Source organism: Balearica regulorum, chromosome 12, assembly GCF_011004875.1.
Source record: "Balearica regulorum gibbericeps isolate bBalReg1 chromosome 12, bBalReg1.pri, whole genome shotgun sequence".
NCBI lineage: Eukaryota > Metazoa > Chordata > Aves > Gruiformes > Gruidae > Balearica > Balearica regulorum.
In genome coordinates, this window is record NC_046195.1 from 7,725,585 (window position 1) to 7,751,821 (window position 26,237).

At 39.0% G+C, this 26,237-nt stretch overlaps 1 protein-coding gene across 3 annotated transcripts; it reads right to left on the bottom strand.

The window, feature by feature from the left end:
- Positions 1-7,859: 7,859 nt before the first annotated feature.
- FAM81A (family with sequence similarity 81 member A) lies at positions 7,860-25,501 on the bottom strand. 3 transcript variants are annotated; one of them, XM_075764761.1, is made up of 10 exons: positions 25,228-25,482; positions 22,788-22,811; positions 21,343-21,410; positions 19,799-20,072; positions 18,922-19,040; positions 12,488-12,617; positions 11,204-11,310; positions 9,910-10,045; positions 9,334-9,529; positions 8,389-8,927 (listed from the first exon to the last, which is right to left on the bottom strand). In XM_075764761.1, exons 3-10 carry the CDS (start codon positions 21,387-21,389, stop codon positions 8,788-8,790), a joined length of 1,149 nt encoding a protein of 382 aa, XP_075620876.1. In that variant the 5' UTR covers positions 21,390-21,410; positions 22,788-22,811; positions 25,228-25,482; the 3' UTR covers positions 8,389-8,787. The 3 variants fall into 3 exon arrangements, with proteins under 3 accessions (XP_075620875.1, XP_075620877.1, XP_075620876.1); XM_075764760.1 differs by lacking the exon at positions 22,788-22,811 and having other exon boundaries at positions 7,860-8,927; positions 25,228-25,501; XM_075764762.1 differs by lacking the exons at positions 21,343-21,410; positions 22,788-22,811 and having other exon boundaries at positions 7,860-8,927; positions 25,228-25,470.
- Between the last annotated feature and the right edge of the window lie 736 nt (positions 25,502-26,237).

Consider the following 26,237-nt stretch of genomic DNA (forward strand, 5'->3'; position numbering starts at 1 on the left):
TTTCTATTGGTACCAAACCAGGAGCTTAAATTGGTCACAGTCTGCAAGAATTAGACCATTGCATTACTTGTGGTTGTTTACACTTCCTCCTTTCCTCTCTCTGTTTTTCTCTCTATTAATGCCTCTTTGCGTTGGGGGGAGTGTGTTGCTGGTTTTTTTGTACCTCGCACAAAGATGGTCATTTGGCTGATAGCAGATTGTCACAAGAAACCTTAGCATGAGTACAAACTATTCTGGCACTGTGGGGTATTGGCTAATAGTATAATTGAAACCACAGTCATAGAAAGGTATCTGACGCATCCTGCTTGAGCCAGGCATTTAAAATATGTCTTATACTCATTTGAAAACCTAGTTCATCATGCATGAAGCTGCAGATTTGTTTAGATGCAAAATATAAGCTGCATTTTATATGCCACATATAAATAGGTGTAGACATTTCAGTATTAACCACTATATGCTTCTGTGAGCAAGAGTATAAATAACAATTGAGTTTGTTTATCACCTGCAATTAATCATGCTGCATGGCCCTGGGCTGAGAAGGCCCTGAGAGCCAGACCTTCTGCCACCGTTCCAACAGGCCTTTCCTTGTTTCTCTGACCGCTCATGAAGTGAAAGGCTCTCGAATGAGCATAGCTGTACATTTTAGTTATTTCTCCTTCTTAAACTTCTGAATTATGATTAAAATACCTTCTTGGTGAAAATCTTGCTGTTCTGTGTTTAATAGCATAATATTCCATTGCCCGTGCCAGATGTGAACACAGGTGACTACCTTACTGTAGTATAGATGACTCAATTCCTGTCCCCATTTGTCTAAATCTTGCCTTTAATCCTCAGTTGTTCTCCTATCAATCAGCTTAATGAGGACCCCTGAAAACAGGGCCGAGGACAACCAGGAAGGGCTTCACGATCATCATGACATCTATGAGGTTTTTTGGTCTCTGCTTGGGTGTCAGACTACTATCTTATTATTTATGGAGTTTCTCCTACTCTATTATGCTTTATTTGGAACAAAGCTGTAGTAGTGCTGGTGGAGGAGGGCGCTTTTGCCTGATGTGGTGTTTGCCATGTGGAGTTCCTGCCCATTGGTGTGCACGCAGGGGTTGGGCAGTCCCAGCCTATGCCCAGAAGACCACAAGGAGACTCACGCTTAACTGAATCTCTGCTTTGCCTTGGTTAGTGGATTTGTCTTAACAACTGCTGTCTGTAAGGCATGATCTTTTTTTGACTTACTGAAATAATTTGTATGATTTCCATAAGTGCTTCTTTTCAGACCTGTCAGACTTGCAGCCTGACTGCCTGCCTTTACCTGACAAGAATAGTGATAGGTGGCAGTAGGGTCTCACGGGCAGAATAATACTCAATTGCTTCCTCACTTTTTTATTTTTTGAATTTAACATGGTGTGGGAGTTTCTACAGCAAGGACAACATTAATGAATGTAAATAGAGGGCACAAAGCTATAGATAATGGGCCCAAACTAGCCCAAAATCAACCGGGAGATCCAGTATCTCACCACTGTGCTCTGTCTCATGGTGTCAGTATTATTTGAATTTTCCTAGTTTCCCCTCACTCTGGATAATGGAGATACATTGCTACAAATAAGCAGTGATAATATTACACTATTCTTTTTTTTGTCTCATTAGTCCATGATAACTGGAACCCCAAAATGTTAAGCAAGGGTTGAGATTTTGCTATTAATGTGGCAGGGTACCAGGAGACCATACCAGAGACCAGCAATCCCTTCTGTTTTGCAACATAAAACGTTATACATGCAAAGAGGTAAGCAAGCAGTTTACTATACGCTGTGAGCTGCCACATTCATTTTAGGGAGATGAATCTCACAAAGGAAAGCATATGTGGAATTGGGTCACAGCACTTCACATATTCACGCTTGTGTAAGATACAAAGTGATCGATCCCTGTAAGATCTCTGTAAAATAAATAAGATTTATTATTTATAGTATAAACAGGTTAACATCTATCTTTTCAAAGCATGGCAGTAGCATAAAATATGCCTTAACTTCTGTTGTTTTCAGTTATTTGCATTTAAAAAACTCTACTTTGAATTGTAATACCTTCCTAGAATTTTATGATTTATAAGATACTTGCAGTATACTGAAATTACAATTTTCAAAGCTAGTGAAGAAGAGTATGGCACAACCTGGAAATCCAGTTTTGTATATGCAGATGTATATATATTCTTATAGGCAATTATTGAACCCTTTAAGTCATTCTTAGTGGAGACAGCAAGATCACAAAGGCTACCTAGCAAAGGGGATGCCTACCTCACAGTCCTGATATCATCAGGAAATAGGAGCACAAGAATGAGACGGCAAAGTCAGTAAAAGCTGTCTTCATTTATAGTCTGCTTCAACTTCAGTTGCATATGATGGAAGCCTGTTTACTGCAATGGCATTTGAAAATGACCCTTAGCAGAAACTGAAGTCAGGTTTAATGAGAGTAACTGTTTAGAGTATGTGCAGCAGTGCATGATGTGTGTTATTTTCATTCCTGTCACTCTGCAAGAGGCAAATCTCTTCTCTCACCAGCAATTCCTACTCATCCTCTCATAAAGCTCAGGCTTTTTATATTACAATAATTGCTACTTCAGTTTTATTCTGAAACTACATCCTGAGCTCAAAACACTTTTTCACTGATCTATGTCAGCAAAAGTTATGGCTCTCCCCCATATTTTGTAATGTTTGAGGCTATTCTACTGTATTATTTATCAAGATAATCCTCGCATGGATTGAGAGCAGCTCTTTGTGCTAGGCCCAGAGCTTTATCTGGTAGTAACTGTTCAGATTATCCTCTGGTCTTTCAGCCAAAGTCAGACTTGTAGGGGGAGGCAGTGCTGGGATAAGAACCTCTTCTGCATGTCTGCAGCAACTCCTGGGATGATCCATGTGAAATACATGTTGCTCTTTGAGCTTCGCTTGATTTTAGGATCCTATGTTTTAGAAGAACTGCACCTGATTTTTTTCTGGGTTTGGGAGTTTGGGTTTTTTTATGGTTTGTGCTCACCAAAGTTCCACTGGCAGAAAAGGTAGCAGGGAGCTTTGGTCCCCACTCAGCATTCCTTGCACATTGTCTAAAGGACCATCACAATCACCCTCGGAGAATTTTGCTTAACTGAACATCTACCTATATTGAGAATTTCCAGAGTGATATCTTTAGAATGTTCTTTTTTTCTTTTGTCAAAATGCATGATATTGTTAAATACTTCCAGACCCATCTCAGTGGTGCTGGAGTATTTATGGATCACACAGATAAATTGAGCATCTTCCTTTACTTGCCAAGAGTAACAGTGACACCCTGTGGCCAATTCAATAGGGGTCTTGCACAGAATTTCAGTTATTTTCTTTCAAATTCGCCTCTGAATTTCTTACACCGTGGGGAGTATGACAGGAGGAATCCCTCCTCTACACATAGGAGGGCTTCATCCATTTGTCGTGTGTCTCATTAGATGTTTCCATTGTTGGAATACACGTCTAATGACCACTTAAATTCTAAGATACAGAGAACACTCTCTGACCCTGATGGGTTAAATACTTGAGAAGGTAGAGCAGGAAACGTAGAAATTGAGAAAAGAAGAAAAGATTACATTGCAGTTTAAATTGATGTTATAGGAGTATGCTGCTGTTCATATCATTTTTTCTCCAATGTGGAAACTGTCCACTGAACTATATTTGTATGTAATGACACCATATCCACAACATAAAACTGTACTACATAAAGAACTAAATGTTGAAGTTAGTATCATCCTTTTAACTTCTTACTTGCATCATTACTTTGGTTTGCTTAATGAGTCTAAATAAGACAATTGCTCTGTAACTACTGACATAATTCTGTTTCCATTTAAGTGCTTCACTGCGTAGTACTACAGCTCTACTGTGTTACTACATGCTAACGTAAAAGGCATGTGCCCCAGTAAAAATATCTCTGAATTTGTCCTTTGACATTTGCTATGTCATTCAGGCAATGTAGTTGACTGAGTACTATGGTCTGCACACTGCAAGTGGTTTAAGCCTCATGCATGTTAAAAAGCTGACAAAAGAAGGATTTTAAAACTTCATGAGAGGAGGTGGTCTGTTTTTGGCTGGCTTTATTTTGTGGTAGTGGTGGTTTTTTGTGGTGGTTTTTTTAGGGATGTAGGAAGGAGAAAAAAGTTTAAGTATTGGGCAGAGATCCTTGTGAAACTTCATCTGAATCTTCTGTAAAACACAGATTGCTCTAAAAAATTAATGGACGTGCAGGGAAGAATATAATAAATCAGGTTTTGTGTCCTCTGTGTGTGAAATTTAAGCCCATTAATGTCTTGTCCTATTAAGACTCCATTTAGGTTAGGTGGTATTCTCTAAGCATTGGAATACACTGAATAGTCAATGGTTTATTCTTGAAATATTTTTGTAAGCAGGTTAGATAAATGTCTGACAAATATTTTAGGTAGAGTTGGCCCTATCTGGAAGCAGAGAGATGGAGAAGATGGCTTCTCGAGGTTTCTCCCAGTCCTTCCGTCAGTGAGTTTATGGTTATGTCAGTGTTTTAAATAGCTTTTTTTGCATTTACAGTATTATATTTTCCCAGCTACACTTAAGTCTCATTCTGTTTGCTTGAGCGTCGTCCAGAAAAACACTGCCTCTTCTCCCTACCTTTTTCCATTTGGGCCTCTGGCAGACCTGTGTTCAGTGCTGTACAGACAGTGACTCGTAGTACTTACGTTGAACAAAGAAAGCACGTTAGTTCCGCCATCAAAAGCCCTCTGTATCTCTGAAAGACTGGCATGAGGAATGCAACCGGAGACCACCTTGGAAAGGAAAAATAAAGGGGCAGCTCCACTTTCAAGCACAGGTATTTCCTTCTATTTGGTTTTACAGGACCTCTGCAGGTCAGTTTTCAGAATGTTTCAGCTTTGCAAAATCAAGCTTTCACAGACCATAGTGTCTGTAATACTGTCCTTCTGGATTCATAGGTATTCTTCCCCTGCGGGCATCTTGTTTCTGAGGAGAGGATTTTGCCATATAACTTTCAGATGATTAAAAGATACAGGGACTCTAATTCTCTCTTGAAGAACTCAGCTCTTACTTATCAGACTATGCAGGCAAGACTTATTTTGTGCAGAAACTTTTTTTTAAGTTAACTGAAGGGAAAACAAAACAATTTGGGGTTTTGAGGTTTTTTTTAAATTTTGAGTGCACCCTCATCAAGTTTGCTGACGACACCAAGCTGTGTGGTGCAGTCAGCACGCTGGAGGGAAGGGATGCCATCCAGAGGGACCTTGACAGGCCGGAGAGGTGGGCCCATGCGAACCACGTGAAGTTCAACAAGGCCAAGTGCAAGGTCCTGCACATGGGTCGGGGCAATCCCAGGCACAAATAGAGGCTGAGTGGAGAATGGATTGAGAGCAGCCCCCAGTAGAAGAACTTGGGGTGTTGGTGGATGAGAAGCTCAACATGAGCCGGCAATGCGCGCTTGCAGCCCAGAAAGCCAGCTGTATCCTGGGCTACGTCAAAACCAGCATGACCAGCAGGTTGAGGGAGGTGATTTTGCCGCTCTAGTCTGCTCTTGTGAGACCCCACCTGGAGTACTGCATCCAGCTCTGGGGGCCCCAGTACAGGAGAGACATGGAGCTGTTGGAGCGAGTCCAGAGGAGGGCCACGAAGCTGATCAGAGGGCTGGAGCACCTCTCCTATGAGGACAGGCTGAGAGAGTTGGGATTGTTCAGCCTGAAGAAGAGAAGGCTTCACGGAGACCTTATAGCAGCCTTCTAGCACCTAAAGGAGCCTACAAGAAAGCTGGAGAGGGACTGTTTACAAGGGCATGGAGTGACAGGACAAGGGGTAATTGCTTTAAACTAAAGGAGGGTAGATTCACATTAGACACCAGCAAGAAATCCTTCATTGTGAGGGTGGTGAGGCACTGGAACAGGATGCCCAGAGAGGCTGTGGATGCCCCATCCCTGGAAGTGTTCAAGGCCAGGTTGGATGGGGCTTTGGGCAACGTGGTGTAGTGGAGGGTGTCCCTGCCCACAGCAGCGGGGTTGGAACTAGATGATCTTTGAGGTCCCTCCCAACCCACACCATTCTATAGTTCTATGATTTTTCCAATTTTTCAAGCAGCAGGCAAGTAGGGAACATGAATTGTCATAAACCAATTGATGTGCCTATTCTTGTGGGTTCTGTGTTTTGTAACTTACAGCTCTTTCTAAAATCTTCAAACCTGTTCTGTGCTTCATCAGCAGGTAGCATTCTTCCTCGTCTTTGCCCATGTAGCTACTGTTCCATCTCTCCGCTCTACTGACTTTTTTTCTCTGTTAGTTCTCCAGATTTTTCAATCTTTCTTCATATTACTTTTTTTCCATTCTGACTTTTCCTCAATTTTTCTGCAGAATCCTCTTGGTCTGGAATATGTGACTTGCTTTCACAACTGACTAGTCAGAGCACTCTGTGAAAAGGATGGACAATGGGCAGGCTACACTTCTGTGTGTCCGTGTGTAGGTCTAGGCCTAGCTCACTGTTTCTGTCTGTCTCCTCTCAGCATATGAGTCCCCATAACCTGCGCCTCCCTCCACATAGCACTTTATTGAGTTTGAAGGCACTGCTCGGCAGTAGCTCGCATTTCAATATCAGTTTATTTGGGCTTTTAGTTATTTGTTTTAGCTGAGACTTTGGAAAAAATATTTTCAAAACAGCAAAAGTAAAATTGGATAGGGTGTTATGTGTTGTTTTATATCTGGATGAATCACACAAGATTTTTTACAAGAGAAACATTTTATTAAAGTCCTATATAAATTGTTTCTCTGATTTCTTGTATGCTCTTCATGTCATACCAGATTCTCTCAGGTATAGATTTCCAATTACAGAAGAAAAAAATTGTTGGGTTTTTGTTCTGTCTCGTTTTGCTTTTTTCTTTGTGCTTTTTTTTTTTTAATAGAACACCAGTGATAGCTTTTCCACTGCACATGGCTAAATATTTAAGAATAGATAAGAATACAGACACAAAGAAAGAATGAATTTTTAAGACAATTATTAAGAAATATCTGCAAGCATTTTGTTGTCTCCCTTTAGTGAACTGGGCTTTCCCCTTAGCTGCCATTGTAGATATATTTCACAGCACATGGATGATACAAAACAGGAATAACAGAGGCAGTTTTGTTATCAGAGAGCATTGGAAGCCAGAGTTGCAAAAACTTCCTGTATCTTTGATACATAAATTAATTTCAACTGTATAGAAAATGAATATAAACTTAAGCACTAATCCCGTTAAGATTGATTTTTACACACTACACTGTCCTACTGAAGTTAAAGAGCTTAAGGTTTGCAGCAATTTTTTTTAATTTTTTTTTTTTTTTTTACTATGGTGGCTCTGTGGGCCAAACCTTCTATCATGGAAGTGATGAGAAATTGCTGGCTGATTTTTTTTTTTCCAAACATGAATATTGTTTTGCAATACTGGCTGAAAGAAAGGTCCATTAAAGACAGTGCAGAGACATCCTCTTAACTTATTTATGTTAACAGTAATGCTTGAGTAAATTAATAGTATTTTTGTGTATGAATTACTGTTAATAGTATAAATTAATAGGATACTGGATGAAGTCTTTTAATTCTTCAGGAGTGCTTAATCCTGCATGACTTACAAACATGAGGAGCAATATCAAGCTGTGAATGAAGCTATAAAATCAACATATATATATATTTTCCTCTCTAGATTAATATGTAGTGTGGGTGCTGATTTTCATTATGTAATTCGTTCTGAGAATGGAAATAAGCACCATTACTAATTGGAAATACTGTGAATGCAATTAGCAATTTGAATCTATTAAATTATTAAAGTCTACTTACTACTAAATTACTGAAGTCTACTTAAATTTGAAGAATCAGTTGGTTTATTTCAATAAAAATTTCTAAGCATATCATAAACTTAATTTTATTTCACACTACGTTCTCCAGACTATGTTGGATTATCACCTTCTCTTGTTTTCAAACCTTTCAAAGTTTTTACCAATATAATGAAACAAGTCACAGGAACACATGCCCAGTTATAAAATACTCTATATACATCTTTTACCTTGTCTCAACTCCACTTGGTTATTAATTGAAAAAGGTCACAATACTTAAGACCACGTGAGTTAAGTTTCTTAGGTTCGTGAATCATCTTAGTCTACAACTACATTATATAACACTACTTAGTTTACACATACACACAGTGGATATTTGCAAAACTAAACAATTTTGTGATGGTATCTAGGTTTTGAAAATTGGTTTGTTTAGTGCCAATTCTGTCTCCCCAGGAAGTCAATAGTTGCTGTAAAAATGTCCATTGACTTCAGTTAAGTAATTTGTACCAAGGTGGACAACCTTGCCAAACTGATACTAGACAAATGATATAATCTTTTTTTTTAAAGTGGGGTGTGTGTGCAGGTGCTTTTATATGTACCTAAATATACCTGCCTGATAAAGCCTGTGAAACTGGGGAGCACTGGAATGCCTGTAGCAAATTAGGTGCCAGCTTCACCAATATATTACTCCAGTTTTACACAGTGCTTAATCTCCTGAGAGCAACTGGAGCAGTGCAGTGGCAATTCAGCACCTCAGCCCAAAAGCTTGTAGTCAGTTGTTCTATAAAGAAACTGGTAGTTACCGCTTTGAGTAAACATACAGAACATACGGACCTGTGCAACAGCAGCATGTCATTTGGTACATGCATTGAATTTGGGTTACAGACTGGAACAAGATGATAGTCTGCCTGTTTAGCCAGGTAAACATTAATCTCTCAGACAAAATCTTGCAGTCATGGTCCAGCCTCTCCCCACGTTGGAACCTCCTGCTTCATTTGGTGGATCTGCTTCTGTAGTTCATCTCTGTCCAGCTTCATTTTTGCTTCTAGAACTTGCCGTAGAGACCCAATGCTCTCGTAGATAGCTGCAAATCCTAATTGCAGGTGAGAATTAAATTAGTTCGTAATCAAAAGCAAGAGCATCGCATAACTACTATCAGAATGAGCTTCCTACCGTAACACTCTGCTTTACAGTAGGAAGACAGCAAAAGTTCTGAAGAAAAATAGGACTGTAATTGTGTGCTGATGTCAAAAATGTCCCCAATCGCAGCCAAGCTATACCTATGTATGCTCTGGGGAGAGCACTTCGAAGCTGATAAGATGTCACCTCTTGTTGCTGTGAATTTCATACTTAGTGAAAATCCTTTTTTAATGCCACAGGTGCAGCCATTACATCTGGCCCGAATTTAAACTACTTCAATACAAGCAAATGTATTTTGCATATTATTATAGGTCAATAGATGTTATCACAATTTAGAATAAAGAACTTTATTGTCCTACCAGCATTAACTTCAGCTTTCATTTCTTTTATATCTTCATTTATCTCATTTTGAAGCTTGCCAATGCGAATATTTATCTTTTCTTCAGTCTGTTTTGCTTCATGTGCTTCCATCGTTATCTTCTGTATTTCTTCTATTTTGTCAATTTTCTCTGCCATTTGGTTGAATTTCATCTCTATAGCTCTTTCACTCATTTCCTGGAGCCGGGAAAAAGAGTTTTAATGATTTATTCCGCATAAGAAGTTAGCGTGCTTTACCAAATATGCAACAGATGTTGATTAATCATCTTTTATGTGGAATTCAAAGATGTAAGGAATTCTAATTTTTTATAAAATGGTTTAACCTGACTTGATGACTGTAGGCTAAAATACTGATCTATTTAGAGGCGATCAGATTTATTTGAAGGCTCCCAGGCTGTGAGGATGTTATACTTGACATCAGTGAAAAGAGTTATACAAATATTGAGGAGGTCTGAAAATCTCGCTCAAATAATATCTCAATTACATCATCTTAGTTTTTAATAATGCTTTTGAATATTTCCTGAGAAGTATTATTAGGATATTTTAATGAAACTTACAGTGTTTTCCTTAAAAGTCAATGAGAGTTGGTCAATTTTTTGCACAAGCTCTTTTTCAATCCTTTCATGTTCCTGTTCCAACCAGCTACGTGCAGACAAAATCTGGCTGCTGAGTTCCTCAATAGCATTTTTTAATCTAAGAGCATAACAGAAATTAGCAGATAGAAAAGAGCAGAAATTTTGGTCATTTGGCAGTGACTTTTTATGAACGTGTTCATAAAAAAAAAATTAATGACTATTTAATACACTCTTGACACCGTATTAAGGTGAATCTTGGAACTTTAAGGCTACTGAACTGGATAAGGTAACATAATTTTAGAAAACAAAGATGGAAGAGCACAACAAAATAGCAGTTACTTATACAAAACACATCACAACATTTTGGGGCGTAGTAGATGCAAATTCTTTGCAGCATTGAAAACAGAATATGGTCATCCATTCAGATTATAATCTTAGTGTCCATAGGTCCTAATTCTGAACAAAGATTTGGTAACCATTTATTTTAGCGGCAATGCTGGTTCGTATAGCCCTCTTGAATTGCCTATACCCAGCTCAAGTTTACACCAACCAATTGTGCCAGTGAAACTATTTATTTAGACAGTCTTTTTTCTTCCAGTGAATATTTGAAATCTGGATCTGTTCTTTCATCTGGTTTGCAAATAGTTTCACGGATGTAACGGATGGAATTGCATGAGGATGGCAGTGAGCAGTAAGGAGTGAGGATGTGGATGGCTTAAGCCAGGACTGCCACTGAGTGAAATGCCTGGAAAGGAGTTAATACCTGAATTGAACATATCTTTATGTAAGGTTTGGCAGTAGCACAGTGCTTATCATTAATAATTTAGGTATTTGAGTTATATATTCATATCTGAAGCCAATTTAAAGCAGTAACACTTTGTGAATGCTGTGCCTTGCTTCCTGGTTTCTTGAGTTGAACTTCTTGCCCTGCTCTCGACAGCCACCTCCAGCATTCATTGCTTTGTACAGTTCTTGCAAAAAGGTACCGGGCCAGCCTTACAAAAATCCTTAGTTGTGTTCTTTAACACAAGTTCTACCTGAATACTTAACTGGGGATTCAATGGGCTTTTCAAAATGGCCTAACCATGTTAGGGGCAGAATTCTTGTTGAAAGTGGGTCCCACTTGACTGTGCTTTTATAATATTGGTTGAGCACACATACATATTTAAACAGGCTCATGCTTTTGTAGACCTGAGGACTACAACAGTCAAACTTGGAAAATTGAGGCCCTGTCTTCCAAGGCACATGGCAGCAGCAAGGTTTCCCGGATACTCACTTCACATCCAGAAGGTGGAGCTGTTGGTTGCTCTCTTTGTAGGCAATCTTCAGCTTTGCTTCTTGTTGCATTATTGATTGCTCTACTCTGCTCAGAAGATGAGAAATCTGAAACAAAATTCAGAATTTACTATTTTTCAACAGCATTTCATCACAGTCTCATTTGGGATGTTTTCATAACAGTAGAGGAGATCTTAAAGAAGGGCTATTTTTGCTGATATTTCAAGAATTATTGAATTTGCACAATTTACTTTCATTAAAAATATACTATCTCACAAGATGAAAGTATCAACGTTGTGAAAACTGCAGTTTTTCAGCCATAAATAATTTGAGCAGTCTTGCCTTGAAAGCGTGTGTCTGCTCCCCCCCCACCCCCCCACCTTGAGACACCTGAATTTGCATGATCCATATGTCTCCACATAAGCAGAGTAAACGCATGGCAAAGCACTCCACCAATGAATGGTATTCTTCACTGCTTCATGCATAATGGCGACTGCAGTGATAAAAGTGCTGGATTTAACTGGGAATAGGTCATTACTAGCAGAAAATATTTCTCACCAAAACAATCATCCCAGTGTTAAAAAACATACTGTTCTGTTTTACAAGATTCGTTACAATATGCTCCTAGCAGGCTGGCATGCTAATATACTGTACAGAGTCTTCTGAGAAAGGTAAAGTGGATTTTAACCATTTACCTACCACAAAATGAATATGTAAAACACTTTTGTTGCCCAAGAAAATGGGAAGGCCTTGAGATGAAGAAATGAAGAATCCTTTTCCTTAATATCATGAGTCTCTGCTTGTATTTAGTTCTCACTTCCATTCTTATACTAGTTTTGTTTTGCAGACCTTCAAAAATTGTGTTCAAATACATATAAAATCATCCTGGGAAGGCCAAAGCATACAGGGAGAGAGACTGATGCTTGCATTGTTGTGATCGTGTTGTAGAGCATCCATGTCATGTTTACATTCCAACCTCAAGCAGCCATTCAGACCAGTAATCACTGACCTTTGTTCATTCCTGGAGTCTTTTCATGTGCCCTTAAATACTAGCCACTTCTATACAGCATGCTAAAGGCAGCCAGTTGAGGACCTTTTTTGAGTTAGCCCATTATAGTAATGCAGCTAGGTACCAATATTCAATCTAATAAGGACTGTGAGCAGATACACCTCTCCATTTGTAAATCTGTGACCTCCCAGGATAATAATTAACCATAATGGCTTCTGTGTGAATTAGACTATAACTCTTACCCATACATGGATGGCTTTGGTCTAAATACCATACCTGTATTTCTGCCTCTTTGATTTTAGATTCTAAGATCAGCTTGGAGGTGTGTTGGTCTTTAGTTAGGCTCTGAAGTCTTTCATACGTAATTTTATGCTCTGCAGACAGTCTGGCTAACCCAGCATCACACCTGTTTGAATAAATAAATACCAAAGCAACAGCTGAATAGAATATATGGTCCAGGCTTTTAAAATTATCCATTTTAGACTGGGCATTTCTGTGAAATTGCTGGCTGTCTAGCAAAACAATATCTTATGAGACTGTAAGAACAGTGAAATACCTCGTAGCATTCAGCAAACTGCTCCCAAATGGGAATAGAAGTCAAATAGTCTGACACATACATTCCTGTCGTCTTGGTGCTGATATAATGTGGGTAGACTGTGTTGTTATCAGTCAGGGAAATCACATTAGAAATGCAAAGATGTAGAATTTCAATACCTTGTATTTTTGTCATGCTCCTAAAGACATCTGTTAAGGTGTGTATGATTTCACCTTCGTGATTGGAAGCCTAAATAATTGAGGACCATTTTTTTATTACTGTAGCTGTGTTCCTCTGAGTTTTACATTCTTATTTTTATTTGTGAAATAGTAGTATACAACTAATATGTGTAGTCAACAATGTGGGGTAAATTTTACAGTTATTAGTCTTTATTTAGGTAAAACTGTAATTGAAAGCAATGGCAATTTAGTCTCACAAAAGACTATGAAATGCTGTCCTGGAACATAATTATTGTTTCCTCTCTTCACATTGGAACACTTCTTGATGCTGCAACATTTTCAGGGTAAATGTGCTATAGTATATGAGCATTTTCTACCGCATTTCAAAAATACTTTGGTCAAGTGGATGTCATCTACAGTAATACAGTAAGGACATTAACTGAGCTGTTTTTTATATATATATATATATAAAATTACTGTAATTTCAGGAGTAAGACCTCTGAAGTATGAGTCATGTATTTTTTTTTTTTTTTGCTAAGGGAAATATGTAATTGGCAATGTTACCAAATTTGATCTATGAAACTGATGGAGAACAGACAGCAGTTACAATTTGAGGGAGAAAAAGGCAGTCAAATGGAACAAGCTAAGGCACGTTAAGTCATTACCTAAACCAATGATGTATTTTAACCTCTTTTTAGTCACATTTCAATTTGAAGGCTTTCATTTCAACATCCATTTTCATCACCTCGGTTACAGTAACTACCATTATCATTAAACAGGAAGGGAAATTAACAGCTACAATGACAAACGGAGCATCTGCTTAGTATTACAGTACAATTTCAATATTAAAATAATCAGTAATGCAAAATAGCACATAGAAATTATAAAATTGTGGAAATTAATTTATAGTTTAGCATCTCAGCATTGCGAGACTAATTAGTAATATCTGTAGGAAGACGAGCTAAGTTTTACACAGCAATGAACCATACTTGTACATCTTATGATCAGGCAGTTTCTTTAGGCAGATGAGAGAAGCCAAATCTCTCCACGTTGTTATGATCAGAGAGAAGCGGAGGAATGAAATCATCTTGCATCTAGTCAGCAAAAGCCTATGGGCTCAAAAAATGGTTAGTTTTGTTTCTCTGAGGCATGACAGAATACAAAAAGCAACAGCTTTGAAACTACTGTAGCAAATGTAAACAGCAGGCATCTGTAAATGTTTTTAAGGCAAATTAGTGTTTGGTGTTTAATCACAGTGCATCTCTCTTTGTGGAATTCAGTTATGTGATCAAAGGGGTCATATAGTTGCATGGTAACTGAAATATTAAAATTCTGACATTGTTAATTTAGTGTCAGCCTGGTATTTATTAATCAGATTATTTCATTTTTCTACGGGGATACTGTAATTGGTACCCTTTTAAACTATGTTGGAATAAAGTTTAAATTCCGTTGTCTGAAGTTATGGAAAGTTTATCCTGCTATGTTTTTTTCAAAAAACAAGATTCCACATACTGAAGTGGTCAAAGAGAAGTCTCTTTGCTATATATATTGTACACACTCACAAACACTTGATTAGTTTTGACCTGGAAGAAAACATTAGCGTGCTGCAGACAAAGAATGAGATTCTGATATTAGTTACGGAGTATAGGTTTTGAGTTAAAAATCTTACAATTACATAACTTCAGTCCATGATTCCACTAGCTTTCAGATGGAGGGAGGAGGCAATACTAAGGTGAACGTATGGAAAACCATGGGCTTTCTAACACTTTTGATTCCGGTTTCTACTGCATGAAGGATCAGAAGAAAATCAGCAATCTAAACAAAAGGGCACATCATAGTTTGGGATTTTTCCCTGTTTGAAAAAAACAAAAAGAGAAGCGGGGGGGGGAAGGGGCACATTACAATCCCCACTGAATTTCCCATACCTTTGAAAGTTCTGCTTTGAGTCTTCTTTATAGATTAATGTTAAAATGACAATAGAATTATTAACAGTAGAACTAAATGTTTCTGAACACTGGATTTAAGTTTCTGGGTAATTTAATCAGACTGTCTATATAAATGAAGCCAGTGGACTATGGATATAAAGACAGAAGTTGAAAACAACTTTTGAGGTTTGGTCATCCTAAAGGCACGAGGAAAGAAATGAGAAATAGATTAAGATTTCTAGGGAGAATACTAGTTTAAAAATATAAGAGCTGTATATAAAACCATTTTGTACAAAGAAACGTACAATAAGTAATTCTCTGTCTTCATGTCTGAAATGCTGAAGCTGGTGTGCAGTTTTCATGTGCAGTTGCACATGTGCACTGTTGAAACTTGGGTCAAAGATGTGCTAGAATGTGTTCATTTTACTACTGTTTGGTTTTGGAGGACATTTTCTGGAAGTTCTGATTGCCAAGGTGTGCGTACTTATGTGAAATTAGTAAATGAAGAATAAACGGAGAGACTTCATAGTGCTACGTATTATTCTCAATTTCAGAATACAGTATAATTCTAGAAACCAATAATGTTTAATATAAGTAGTAAAATTATCAAGCAACTGCCTTCCAAGTTGTAGTAAGCAAAGCAGTAGTTATTTTTCTGGCACACTGAAGAGTATTTTTGTTGTCTTTGATCTCTAAGAAATCAAAACACAACGGTTGTTCTATTCGGTATCACCAGGGACTAGATAAAGCTGAGAACACCACCAATACTCTGCAACAGGATGCTGTATAAATATACTATAACGGTACCTACAGATTTTTAATGTTTCTGTTTTATTATAACAGGAGATGATTAAATTAAAATACCAGTGTTTCTGTGAAAAACAAGTAGCTGAAGAACAAGTAGTGCAAAGCAAGTGGATGTGTCCAGAGGATCCACTGGACAAGAACAGTAGAGCTGGTAGATTTTGAATGGCCTGGATCAGGGAGCCCAGATCAGTCCTCATCATGTGCATCTCCTACACAGCAAGTAGCCAGCGTGCAGCAGTCATTGTACTTACGAAGTTCCTAAATGCAGTGCATCCCAGATGCTTCAGACTCATTTTCTGTGCAGTGTAGGAAAATCTGCCTACATGTAATGAGTCTAGGGTGTCTGAAATGAATCAGATCCATAATGTACATAAAAAAATCATCTATATATGCAAAGTAGGCCCCATTAGAACATGCATAGTTGTAATTTCTCTGGGTGTTGCAGCTATCAGGAAGCTTCTAGAGAGCTACTGCTATGGTTCTGACCAGGCTGCTCTATTTAAACTTTCCAGACAAATGATCATAGTCCACAAGTTATTCTGTAAATGATAAGGCATTACTCATGAGTTTTATGGTTTAATAGCACTAGGAATAGAATTGGTAAATCTGTGTTATATAAAATTGCCGACATCAGAGACAGGAGGCTGGAGTAATGGATCTATCGGCATCTATCTAATTTTCTGCTGAATGTTTGACTGAATTTAATAGAGGTAATATTTTTCTTGAAGTTAATAATAATGCTGATTCTTAGGAAAATGTACAGCATCGTTCATAGTAAGCACTACAATGATGCTTTACAAATTCATCGATAAATTACACTTAATGAGAAATGGCCCAGAAGCGTGAGCTGTAATGTGTATTCAGTCATCTTCTGCTAGGGATATTAGGTGATTCTGTGATGCAGGTGGGGTCAACTGTGAGGTCTGTCCAAATCTCACTCCTCCAGAGCTGTGGGGTTTGAGCTGTACTTCAGAACTGCGTGTGCATGTAGGGATCCCTGTTCTCATCATTAAGAGCAGCAACTCTCAAGAAATAGACAGTTGTTCGATGATATATTGGCATGTTACAGAACAGTTGGTGTTCGGAAATAAACACCACTCCCTCCAATATTGAAATTGAATAGGATGTTTAGTATGCATGTAATTACTGGAACTGAAATTTGGCCAGAATCCTGAGATTAACACTAGAATTGTTACAGGACCAAAAGGCTCAGACTTAGGTGATTTACTATCACACGGCATATATAAACTGATTCACACTGATTGTCCATCTGCACGCTTCCAGCCTAGAGCAAACGTGGTGTACTTGGAGTTAAATTAGCCCACTGTCACTGCAGCCTGAGCCACACCTAGTACCGTCACTGTGGCTGAGAGCTGATGCACACTAAGTTGGTAACCCACAGTAACTTGATCGTGTTTCTAAGGTTTCACTCTTTGAACTCATCTGATAGCTAGCAGGAGTAGATGTAAAAGTAAACTTACATTAGGTGAGTTCACCTTATTTTATATAAGGAACATTGGCTAGAGTAATCGGAAAGTTTCTGGTAAGTACCTGTACAGTGCCAACAGCATAACAAACTGCCATCTTGACCATGATCTCCAGATATTACTGTAATCGTTATTCACAGGAACACTAATTTTCAAAGTAGAATATGTCTGTAAATGAAGGCAAATAGCTTTTGCCCATGGAACACTGCTTTAACTTGATTTCTGACAAAGGGAAGCTTATTTTATTCCTCATTCAGGGAAAATGTTTATATAGAGAGCATAATGCTTAATAGAAAGTAACAGTTAAAAGACAGTAAACTGATTCTCTTATGGTAATGAATACAAATGTCCAACGTTCATTGCACAGTCTCACATAAGGCAGTTTGGTATAATCTCACACAATTATCAGATAAATTGCAACCCAGGCACAGTACACGGTAGTTGTCCGAAGTAAATAAAGGAAGAAATCCTGGCATAGACTGTGCTGGTCCACCACCGATCCCCATACCGAGTACTCTGGATAGGCAAAGGGCCCCATTGTAAAGCTCATGCTGGCACGTGTTTACTTGTCTGAGTTCTGTTATTGAAAGCAAAGACACTGTATATTGCTTCACAAAGTGTCAGTAACTGTGTTACTCCAAATATGGACCTCTCTCAGGATGCACTGTGATCTCAAAGTGCACTTTTTGTATAAAGAAGATGGAAGATCTAAGCATGTAAATTTGTTGGGGATTTCTCAGTGAGATAAATATATATGTGTGTGCGTGTATGTACATGTTTGGTTTTTTTAATCAGTTTTCTGACTTAACAAAAAAAACCTTGTCTAGTTCATTCCTGTTTACCAAAGGATATTGCATAACTTAAAAAAAAAAAACCGTGTAAAACCTCTCTAAAGTATTCTTTTCAAAATGGGCTAGGAAGGTTACAGTGGAAACTTCAAACAATCAATTTGTCAGAAAACTTTAGTTCAAGGAAAATCCTTCCCTGATTATTTTTGTAGGCTGCTGAAGGTTATCACTAAATCAGTTGAAGTACAAAAAAGAAAAATTATCTGTACAATATAGACAATAGGTCAAATTCAGGACAAGTATAATTCCACCGAAGTTACTAGCCAAGCTACTTTAGGCCAGGTTAGGTCCTTTTTCTATAGCTGTACATACTCCCTGTCTTTTGTGTTCAGCCTCACAGATACTTGAGCAAACATCGTTGTACTGAGGTTTGTACATGTGTCATTGATGGCACAACCTGAAGTCTGTGTAGTTGCACAGTTGTAACCTGGAGTTTCAAGTAGCCTATAAAACCTCTATTCTACTGTTTTCTGTTCCTTACATGTAAGCCTATGTAGTGTTTAGTATGGCTAACCAATAACTGAATGCACAGATTTTTACTTCTAAATTATATGCAAAAATGTGCAACTGTTCTGATCTTTACAAGTGCAGATTGTTCCGTCCTGCCTTTATAATTGTGCTAATTAGTTTGTTTTGAAGTCTAACCATAGTACTTTTAAAAGCTGAACCAAATCCAAATTCCTAAGGAATCTGAGGTAATTTCTTAAAAACTAATTTAAGGAATTTCAGGAATTAAGAGCGATATTCCTAAGCTTAATATGTAATACTGGAATGCAAAGGATTATTATTCACTTCCTTGAAAACACTGAGCAAAACCGTCCTGGGAATTTTGCCAAAGTTTAATTCAGCCCATTATCATTAACGGTCATACCTCAAGATTAAACCAACATTAGCTAGTTGCCAAAATATACTTCTGTGTTGAGTTTTACCTTGCAACTCTTCCCCGAAGATCTCCTAAACCAGAAAGCTGCCGCATTTCCAGACTCTTCAGGGTAGAATTTGTTCCATAGCTGAGATTGTCTCTGACACGTATCTGTTCCTGCAGCATCTACAAAGCATTCATATGCAAATATAAACTCAGTATGTCACATTTAATGTGCATTTAAAATGTCACTCATTATTTTTCAGTAACATCAGATACCGTTTTAATATTACTTTATTAAAAGCTTTGTCTTATATCACACTAAACCCAGATACCTTTTAGGTCATTTATTGTTTCTTAGTGTCATATCTGCACATAAATACCATAATATGTATTAAGTATAATTTAACAATGGAATGGAGACTTAATTTTTATTCTTTTGCTTTCCCCACCACACCCCTGTTGCTCATTGCAGCAGAGGTCAGACATGAAGTCATGTATCTGCATATGATTAGGTCATAAAAATGAGCAGTTGGGTTTGGATACTTGGCATTGTCAGTAAGTCAGAAGTGAAAGAAAGTTTATTATAGAGCTAAGGCATTTCCTAGTGTTTATACAGCACAGCCTTTGGACTGAAGTTGAGCTGGGTATTAGTGTCACATTAATTCATTTTCTCAAGGTTTTCCGGTGCAGCTTTTGAAAGCACGCTTATTAGTACCACAAAGGTTTCTGTGTTTATATGCTAATATCCTGTGTTATTTCTTAGCCACTGAAAGAATTATGTAATTTGCAAACAGTTTTTCAAGTTATTAAAACAATTTATAAGCTTAGAGGATCTCCAGACCTTGTCTGACCTTTACTTATCCTGTGGTAAACTTTCCTATTAAATTAGAAGGAATAAGTAGCTGAGATGGCATTAGTCCTGTGAAAAATTCTTAACATACCTCAATGTCCCGATTAAGCTGCCTCACTATTGCCGTTATGTTTCGGATATGTTCTTCCAAGAGTTGCCTAGCCAACCGGTCGCCCCCCCCTTTGTTCTGCATTCTGTGCAGAGTGGAAACAATGTCCTCCTTAATGCGAAAAGCGTGTTCCACAAGAGCCGCCGTTGTTTTCTCATGGCTTAGGATTCTGTCTTCCAGCTGATCCACTAGGCTTGCAGATGCCAACGGGACCGCTGTCAATGCCTGGCTATGCAGTGGTATGTTTCGAACCCGTCTAGTGAAGAAGAATATCCAGATATTGTTAAGTTCTCACACAAAATTCTGCAATGTCTTTCCACTGGACACAGTGTGATACTATCTCAGTAGCAATACTGGAGAGAAGCACCAAAATACAGAGAGCGAGCGAGCCCACTGATACAAGTAAGTGGGTGCTGTGTTTGCTACTGCATGTATCTTGTACAAAGGCAGGTCAGGGTCTTTTTCCTACTCTTTAAGGGAGCTTACAAAGGCGTAGGATCTTAAGAAAAGGACATTAGCATTATAAAAGTAGTTACAATTCAGAACTATAATCTGATTAAGAATCCAAATTCAAAACCCTTTTATTGAGTTTCAAGAGTAATGCTGTTCGTCTCTACAGCTTTTGGGCTCAGTCAAAGCAGTAACTGTCGAAGGCAGATATTGCAAATTAAATGGAAACTGACTGAGATTAAAAAGGAGTAGCTTGTGTTCATTCCTTTTTTCAGTCTCTGTAGCTATCCTGTAATACCATATAGAAGCTTGTTCCCTCATGAGCTGGACAGGAACATATGTAGATGTAGAAATTGAGGAGAGACCAAAATTATTACAAGCTTCTCATATTCTTAGAGTCATTTTTTCAAAAAAAAAAAAAAGCTTATATTTGGCTACCTTCAATAATTGTCTAGATTTTTTAAGAGAGCTCTGCACTGCATAGCTTCCATGGAAAGCAATGGAGCTCATGGGTGATCAAAGTAAGAAAAATTAGGCTGCTAATGGATGCAATCTTTTCCTGTCACTATATTCTGTAATGAATAAAGGAAATTTTCAGAAGCGTAAGTGGAAGATACAAGTTCAACCTCACTTTGAAAAAGGAGATCTTTTTCTTGGAACTCTGTTATTTACTGTGTATTCTCTGTGTTTTTTCCTCTTAATAAGCCAAATTAAGTTTACTTTTACCATGATGATACTGATAGAGATGTAGGAGGACTCCAACAAAGGTCGCTTCTGGCTCTGAGTTTTCACACTTCTTCCATGCTATTAGAAGACTGGCTAAAGCATAGTATTCTTGTACTTCTACTCTGTTACAGTTTAAGTGATTTAATTTCTTTGGGAAAGGGTTAAGTAAAAGCTGAGTAAGGGATTGTGATTTGGGCCATGATTTGAATGAATCTACAGTATTTCACTTTGCTTTGCGTACTAATGCCAAAGTTCCAAGTCACAGCATAACTGTATATATAGGGAATTGAGAGACACATAATACTCTGCAATATGAAGATTTTATTTTTTTTTTACATTCCAAACTGTACCTTTCAGAAGGGGCAAGAGTTGGGAAGATTGGGCTTCGCTGGGCCATTTTCTGGTCAATAATTTATGTCTGTTGAAAAAGTACACATTGAATTATTTAATGGTTTATATCTGGCACTGAAATGATTTAATGTTTCTGCTTTAAGTGAACCTTTAGGTAAAGTTTAAGATTACGCTGACAGCTCTGATCTTGGAGTTCATATATTGCTTATGGAATAAATGCAAATAAAAATCAATACAAAAGAACAAAAGAAAGAAAACTAAAAACTGCTAAAAAGCTTTTTATAGTGAAAACAATACTCTTGAAAAAGGCAAGGTTGACAGCCTTGAAACCAAAATCTGCTGTTGACCCACAGAACTGGTTTGGCAGGACAGAGGCAAACTAACTTTTTGTTCCCAATCTGTCTACTGGTCTGAGGCATAATCGATCAATGCATAAAAAAGTAAGATCTACAGGATTATCATAAAGCTTAAGAAAGTATTGGCTAGAGAATGAAATAAAAATATTTCATGACAGCAGATTATTAGGGGTAAGGTGTTTTTCAGGTAAAAGCGTTGGCAGTCAGGAACCTAGATAAAATGTATTAGACATCAGCATAGTTTAGCAAAACTGAGTCTTTTGTTAATTTGTCTTCAAATCTAAATGACCACACTTTATGTTGCAAGTAAATCCTTCTGTGGTAAGAATATAGATTCTGGTTTTAATTTTCAGACGTAGCCAGCCAGACTGTGACAGACGTTGCAGCAGGGTAGATCTCTCAAATAACTTCAGAAAGGCATTTTAGATATCTTACTGTAAGTGAGACCAGTGCCTGGCTCAGTAGCTTTGTCTGCTGAGACAAATTAAATTAATAGAAAAGATGGTAGCCTCAATCAAATTCAACTATTCCACCTTTTTATAAAACAAATAAACATTTTTAACTATAAAGAGAATGAGGATGGCCTGAGCCTGGATTCCTTGGGAACCTAAAATCCTCACTGAAAATTAAAGGCTGATATATGAAAAGAATTTTGCAATTGTTGATGAAATCTGGTGCAATATACTGTAGAAACAGAAAGAGAAAGATAGGGTTATTGAAACAAAATAGTCAAATACCGATTGTAAAGCAGTGATAGGACTGTTCTCCGAGATCTCAGAATGCAAAGCATGTTTGTGCTTTAGAAACGTATGAAAGCACTGCCTGAAAGCACTGCCTAAAAGCAGAGAGCAAACATTGTCACAGTATGTGTGTTCTATTTATAGCACAGTGCTTCAGAAACTACAAATTAGAAAAAAAAAATAGTTTTAAGAGAAGCTGGGTTGCTGAGCAGCAATGACACTAGACTGGAATTCAGAGGGTCGGATCTTAATTCCTTGCTCAATCTCTGATCCTGATGACTTCGGACAAGTGATTTCTGTGTCTAATGATACAATTTCCTTATATGGAAGACAGATAATGATACCTACCTCCTTGTTTAAGTTCTTACATGCCTGTAAGTATAAAGCAGGGTATAAGAGCTGGGTATCATTATGATGACTTTGCATTCAAAGTCCTGTGCAGACACTGAATGCCCAGTCCTGCGATCTGTTCCTCACACTTGTAGTTTCCCAGTTGTTTTTTTAACCAATGCCACCACTCTGCAGGGTGTCCCTCCTAGCTGTACTGTGAGGTTATACAGTAACCGGGCACCCAGTTCTCAGTAGAGCTGAGCTCATTTACTCTTAGTCCTCTGGGCCATAATGCATTTTAATGATCTTGATGCAGAGAAGCATTTAAACACAATTTAACTATGAACACAGGAATATCCCACTGCTTTAAGAAGAGCTATGCGTATCACAGCAGCAAAGCACTGGATGCTACCTAGAAAAATGAAGAACAGATATTAAAGTCTGTACATCTGGAAGTATCTTAGTGAAATACAACTTCTAAACCCCAGCCAAACAAAAAAATCCAACTCAAGCTTTTTAATCTTATGGCCTTCAGTATCCATTTATTATTGATTGGAAAAAAAAAATGTTTGCAGCAGAGTAAGCATAGGATTGCTGGAAGTTTTTACTTTTTCTGTCAGGCTGCCATTAGACATGCACCTAAATGCAAATGTCTGGAGAAATTGTGCACATGAAACAAAAGTTACATAGATGGACTTCTCATTCATTTGCTATTGCTACCTTAAGCACATCACTCAGTACGCAGTGAAATATCATCAATTATCAGATTTCTTGATCTGATTCAACATCCAGAAAGGACGTGTTAAGATCTTGTTCAGCAGTTGTACAAAACTTTTCTGTAGTTTGGAGGTGTTAGCAGTAAATAACAACAGATAGGTGTCAGAACTAATGACAAATTCCCTCTCTATGAGTGTGTAATACTGATTTAGACTAACAAATATAAAAGAAAAAATAAGGTGTTGTGATGCCTAGATTCAGAGGAGTGTAATTTCACATAGCTCCAGTTTCAATGGTAGTAAACTGGGATCAACTTAGATACTGGTTGAAACACTGGCTTCAGGAGCTTTTTTTTTTTTTTTTTTAATTATGATGTCTCCTGCTTGATATTGCTATAGCAATTTAAATAATCACATATTTACCCAGTAAATTTTAGCTGATTGATTTAATTTACTGAATATTCCAAATATATTTGTCACATGGACAAGATAAAGATTTTTCCCAGTTGTAAATGGTATGCCTGATTGCCAAAGATAACAGTTCACTTGACACATAAGGCAGCTTTGCCATGCAAACATGGGGTACTTCTTTATCATTTCTTTAAGTCACTGACATCTAACATGTAAAAGCTTGGGGAAAAAAAATCATACACAGGACATGCTGACACTCTTAGCAATGCAAAGTTCACTCCTTGCTATTTGTACTGTGGCATCCCTTCCCCGCTTCAGCAGTCTGCCTTGCATGTTTGTTTTCTGCAGGTTCTCCATTTCTCCTGTTTTGAAGGATAATTATATCTGTAGTGTTCAGTTCTCCATCTTCCATTATAACTTGTGTCTAATACTTGCTGTAACGTCTGTGCACCTCAGAGTGTTTTTCATGTTCGTTCTCTCAATGCGCCTGCGGGTAGGGAAGCATTATTATCCCTGAAAGTATTATTTTCCTTTTGTTGCTGGTAGGGCAGTGAAGCATGGGGGGAGAGGGGATCTATGTGACTTGCCACAAGTCACACGGGAATCAAAGCAGACTGAAATACCTGCCTAGGCAAACACTTTAATCACTCTTTTCTTCTTAAAATAGAAACTGCTTTGGTTGCTATACAGGGAGCATATGACAGCACCACCCCAGGAGCCGCAAGATCCTAGTGTTACTCTGAAGCACTTTGGGGCAACGTTTTGGAGTAAGTGGAACAAGTCCCCGTGTCGCAACTCGGCAAAAAGATAGGTCAAAACCCGACCGTATCAGTGAGTCACATGAAACAAACCCTTGCAAAACCCCTCTGCGCTACTGTGACATTTTGTGAACACGTATGCAGTGGAGCGCAGGGAGGAGACTCCCCGCTGGGAGAGAGGTAACCATGCCAGCGTGGCGCTGAGCCCAGGCTAAGGGTCCTCACGAGAAACAGGTCTGATTAGCTCAGGTGCTTGATTGTGCTAATGCAGCTATGCAGCATTTGGGATCCGAGCTGGAATTCGTGCCTGTGCCGTGCCGTGTGGATGCACTGACTCAGCCTGTGTGCTGCCTTGCCCACGGCTCTGCCACGCAGGCAGGCCCAGGACCCCGAAGGGACCGCAGCGCTCCTTGGTGGAAGGGTCATCGGTAAACACGGTGATGGTTGTGGAAACACGGGGTATAGACAGCTGACAGGACATCACAGAGCAGACACCACTCTATGGCCATGCAACACGGAGGGACAGAGTTGGGACAGACTGTCCGGCGGGCGCAGGGCGCTGCGCTCACTCACCAGTGCTGGATCAGGGCAGGACAGGGCTGCCCATCTTTCCCCGGCATCCCAGCGGCCGGCTGAGCCCCGCTCTTTAACGCGCTGCCACCGCTCGAGCAGCTGTTCGCGAAGCGTCGTGACTGCCTCTACGCAGCCGGGGCGCCAGTCCGTCCGTCCGTCCGTCCGTCCGTCCGTGGCGTGGCGGCCCTCTGCCCGCCCGGCTGCGCGGAGCGGGGCCGCCGCCGCAGGCCGGGCTGCGGGAGCGGTTGCCAGGACGCCGTCACCATGGGAACGCGCTCGGCGGGGGGCAGCGCCGCGCCGGCAGCCCTGGGCGGGGGGAGCGAATCTCGCAGCCGGCAGGACAAGCCCCTTTCAGTCACCGCTTCCTCGCAGGTATTTCGTAGCAGTGTCCGCTCCCTGGGAAGGAGAGAGGGAAAGACCCCACAAATAACAGCTAGTCTTCCCTGCCGCACGGGGGATGAGCGATGGGGACATCGAGCGGGGGGCCGTGCCTGCGCTCCCGCACCGGCAAATGTCGGCCTCCAGAAAGAAAGTTTCGTGGTGGCAAAACAGCAGTTACTCTGGGTTTCTAATGGTGCAAAGGAGCTGAGGGTGTTACTGAAAGCATGGATTTTTCTAGAGCATGTAACAAATCCTGGCAGAATACAAGATTGTTAAAATCAATGGCGAATAATAGTTTTGTTTGTAAGATTTCCGGGTTGTATTTTCAAACAAGATCTAACATGTAGCTTCAGTAGAACTTCGTATATCACACAAAAGACGATCTTTTGCTCAGCAGAGGCGTATGAGCTAAGCGAAAGTATTACTGGAAAAACAAAGTCCATAGAGGGTGTGTCTGCCTTTTGTTTCCTGCTTGTGTCATTCTTTGGACTTGGGTAGAACCACCTTGGGTAAACAAAGGGTAAGATAAATCAAAGACAAACTTACTGCATCAGTTCACTCTGAAATAGCAGATTGTCTCTGATTTTGGTTAAAATATATACAACATCCTATACTGGTGTATAGGCAAA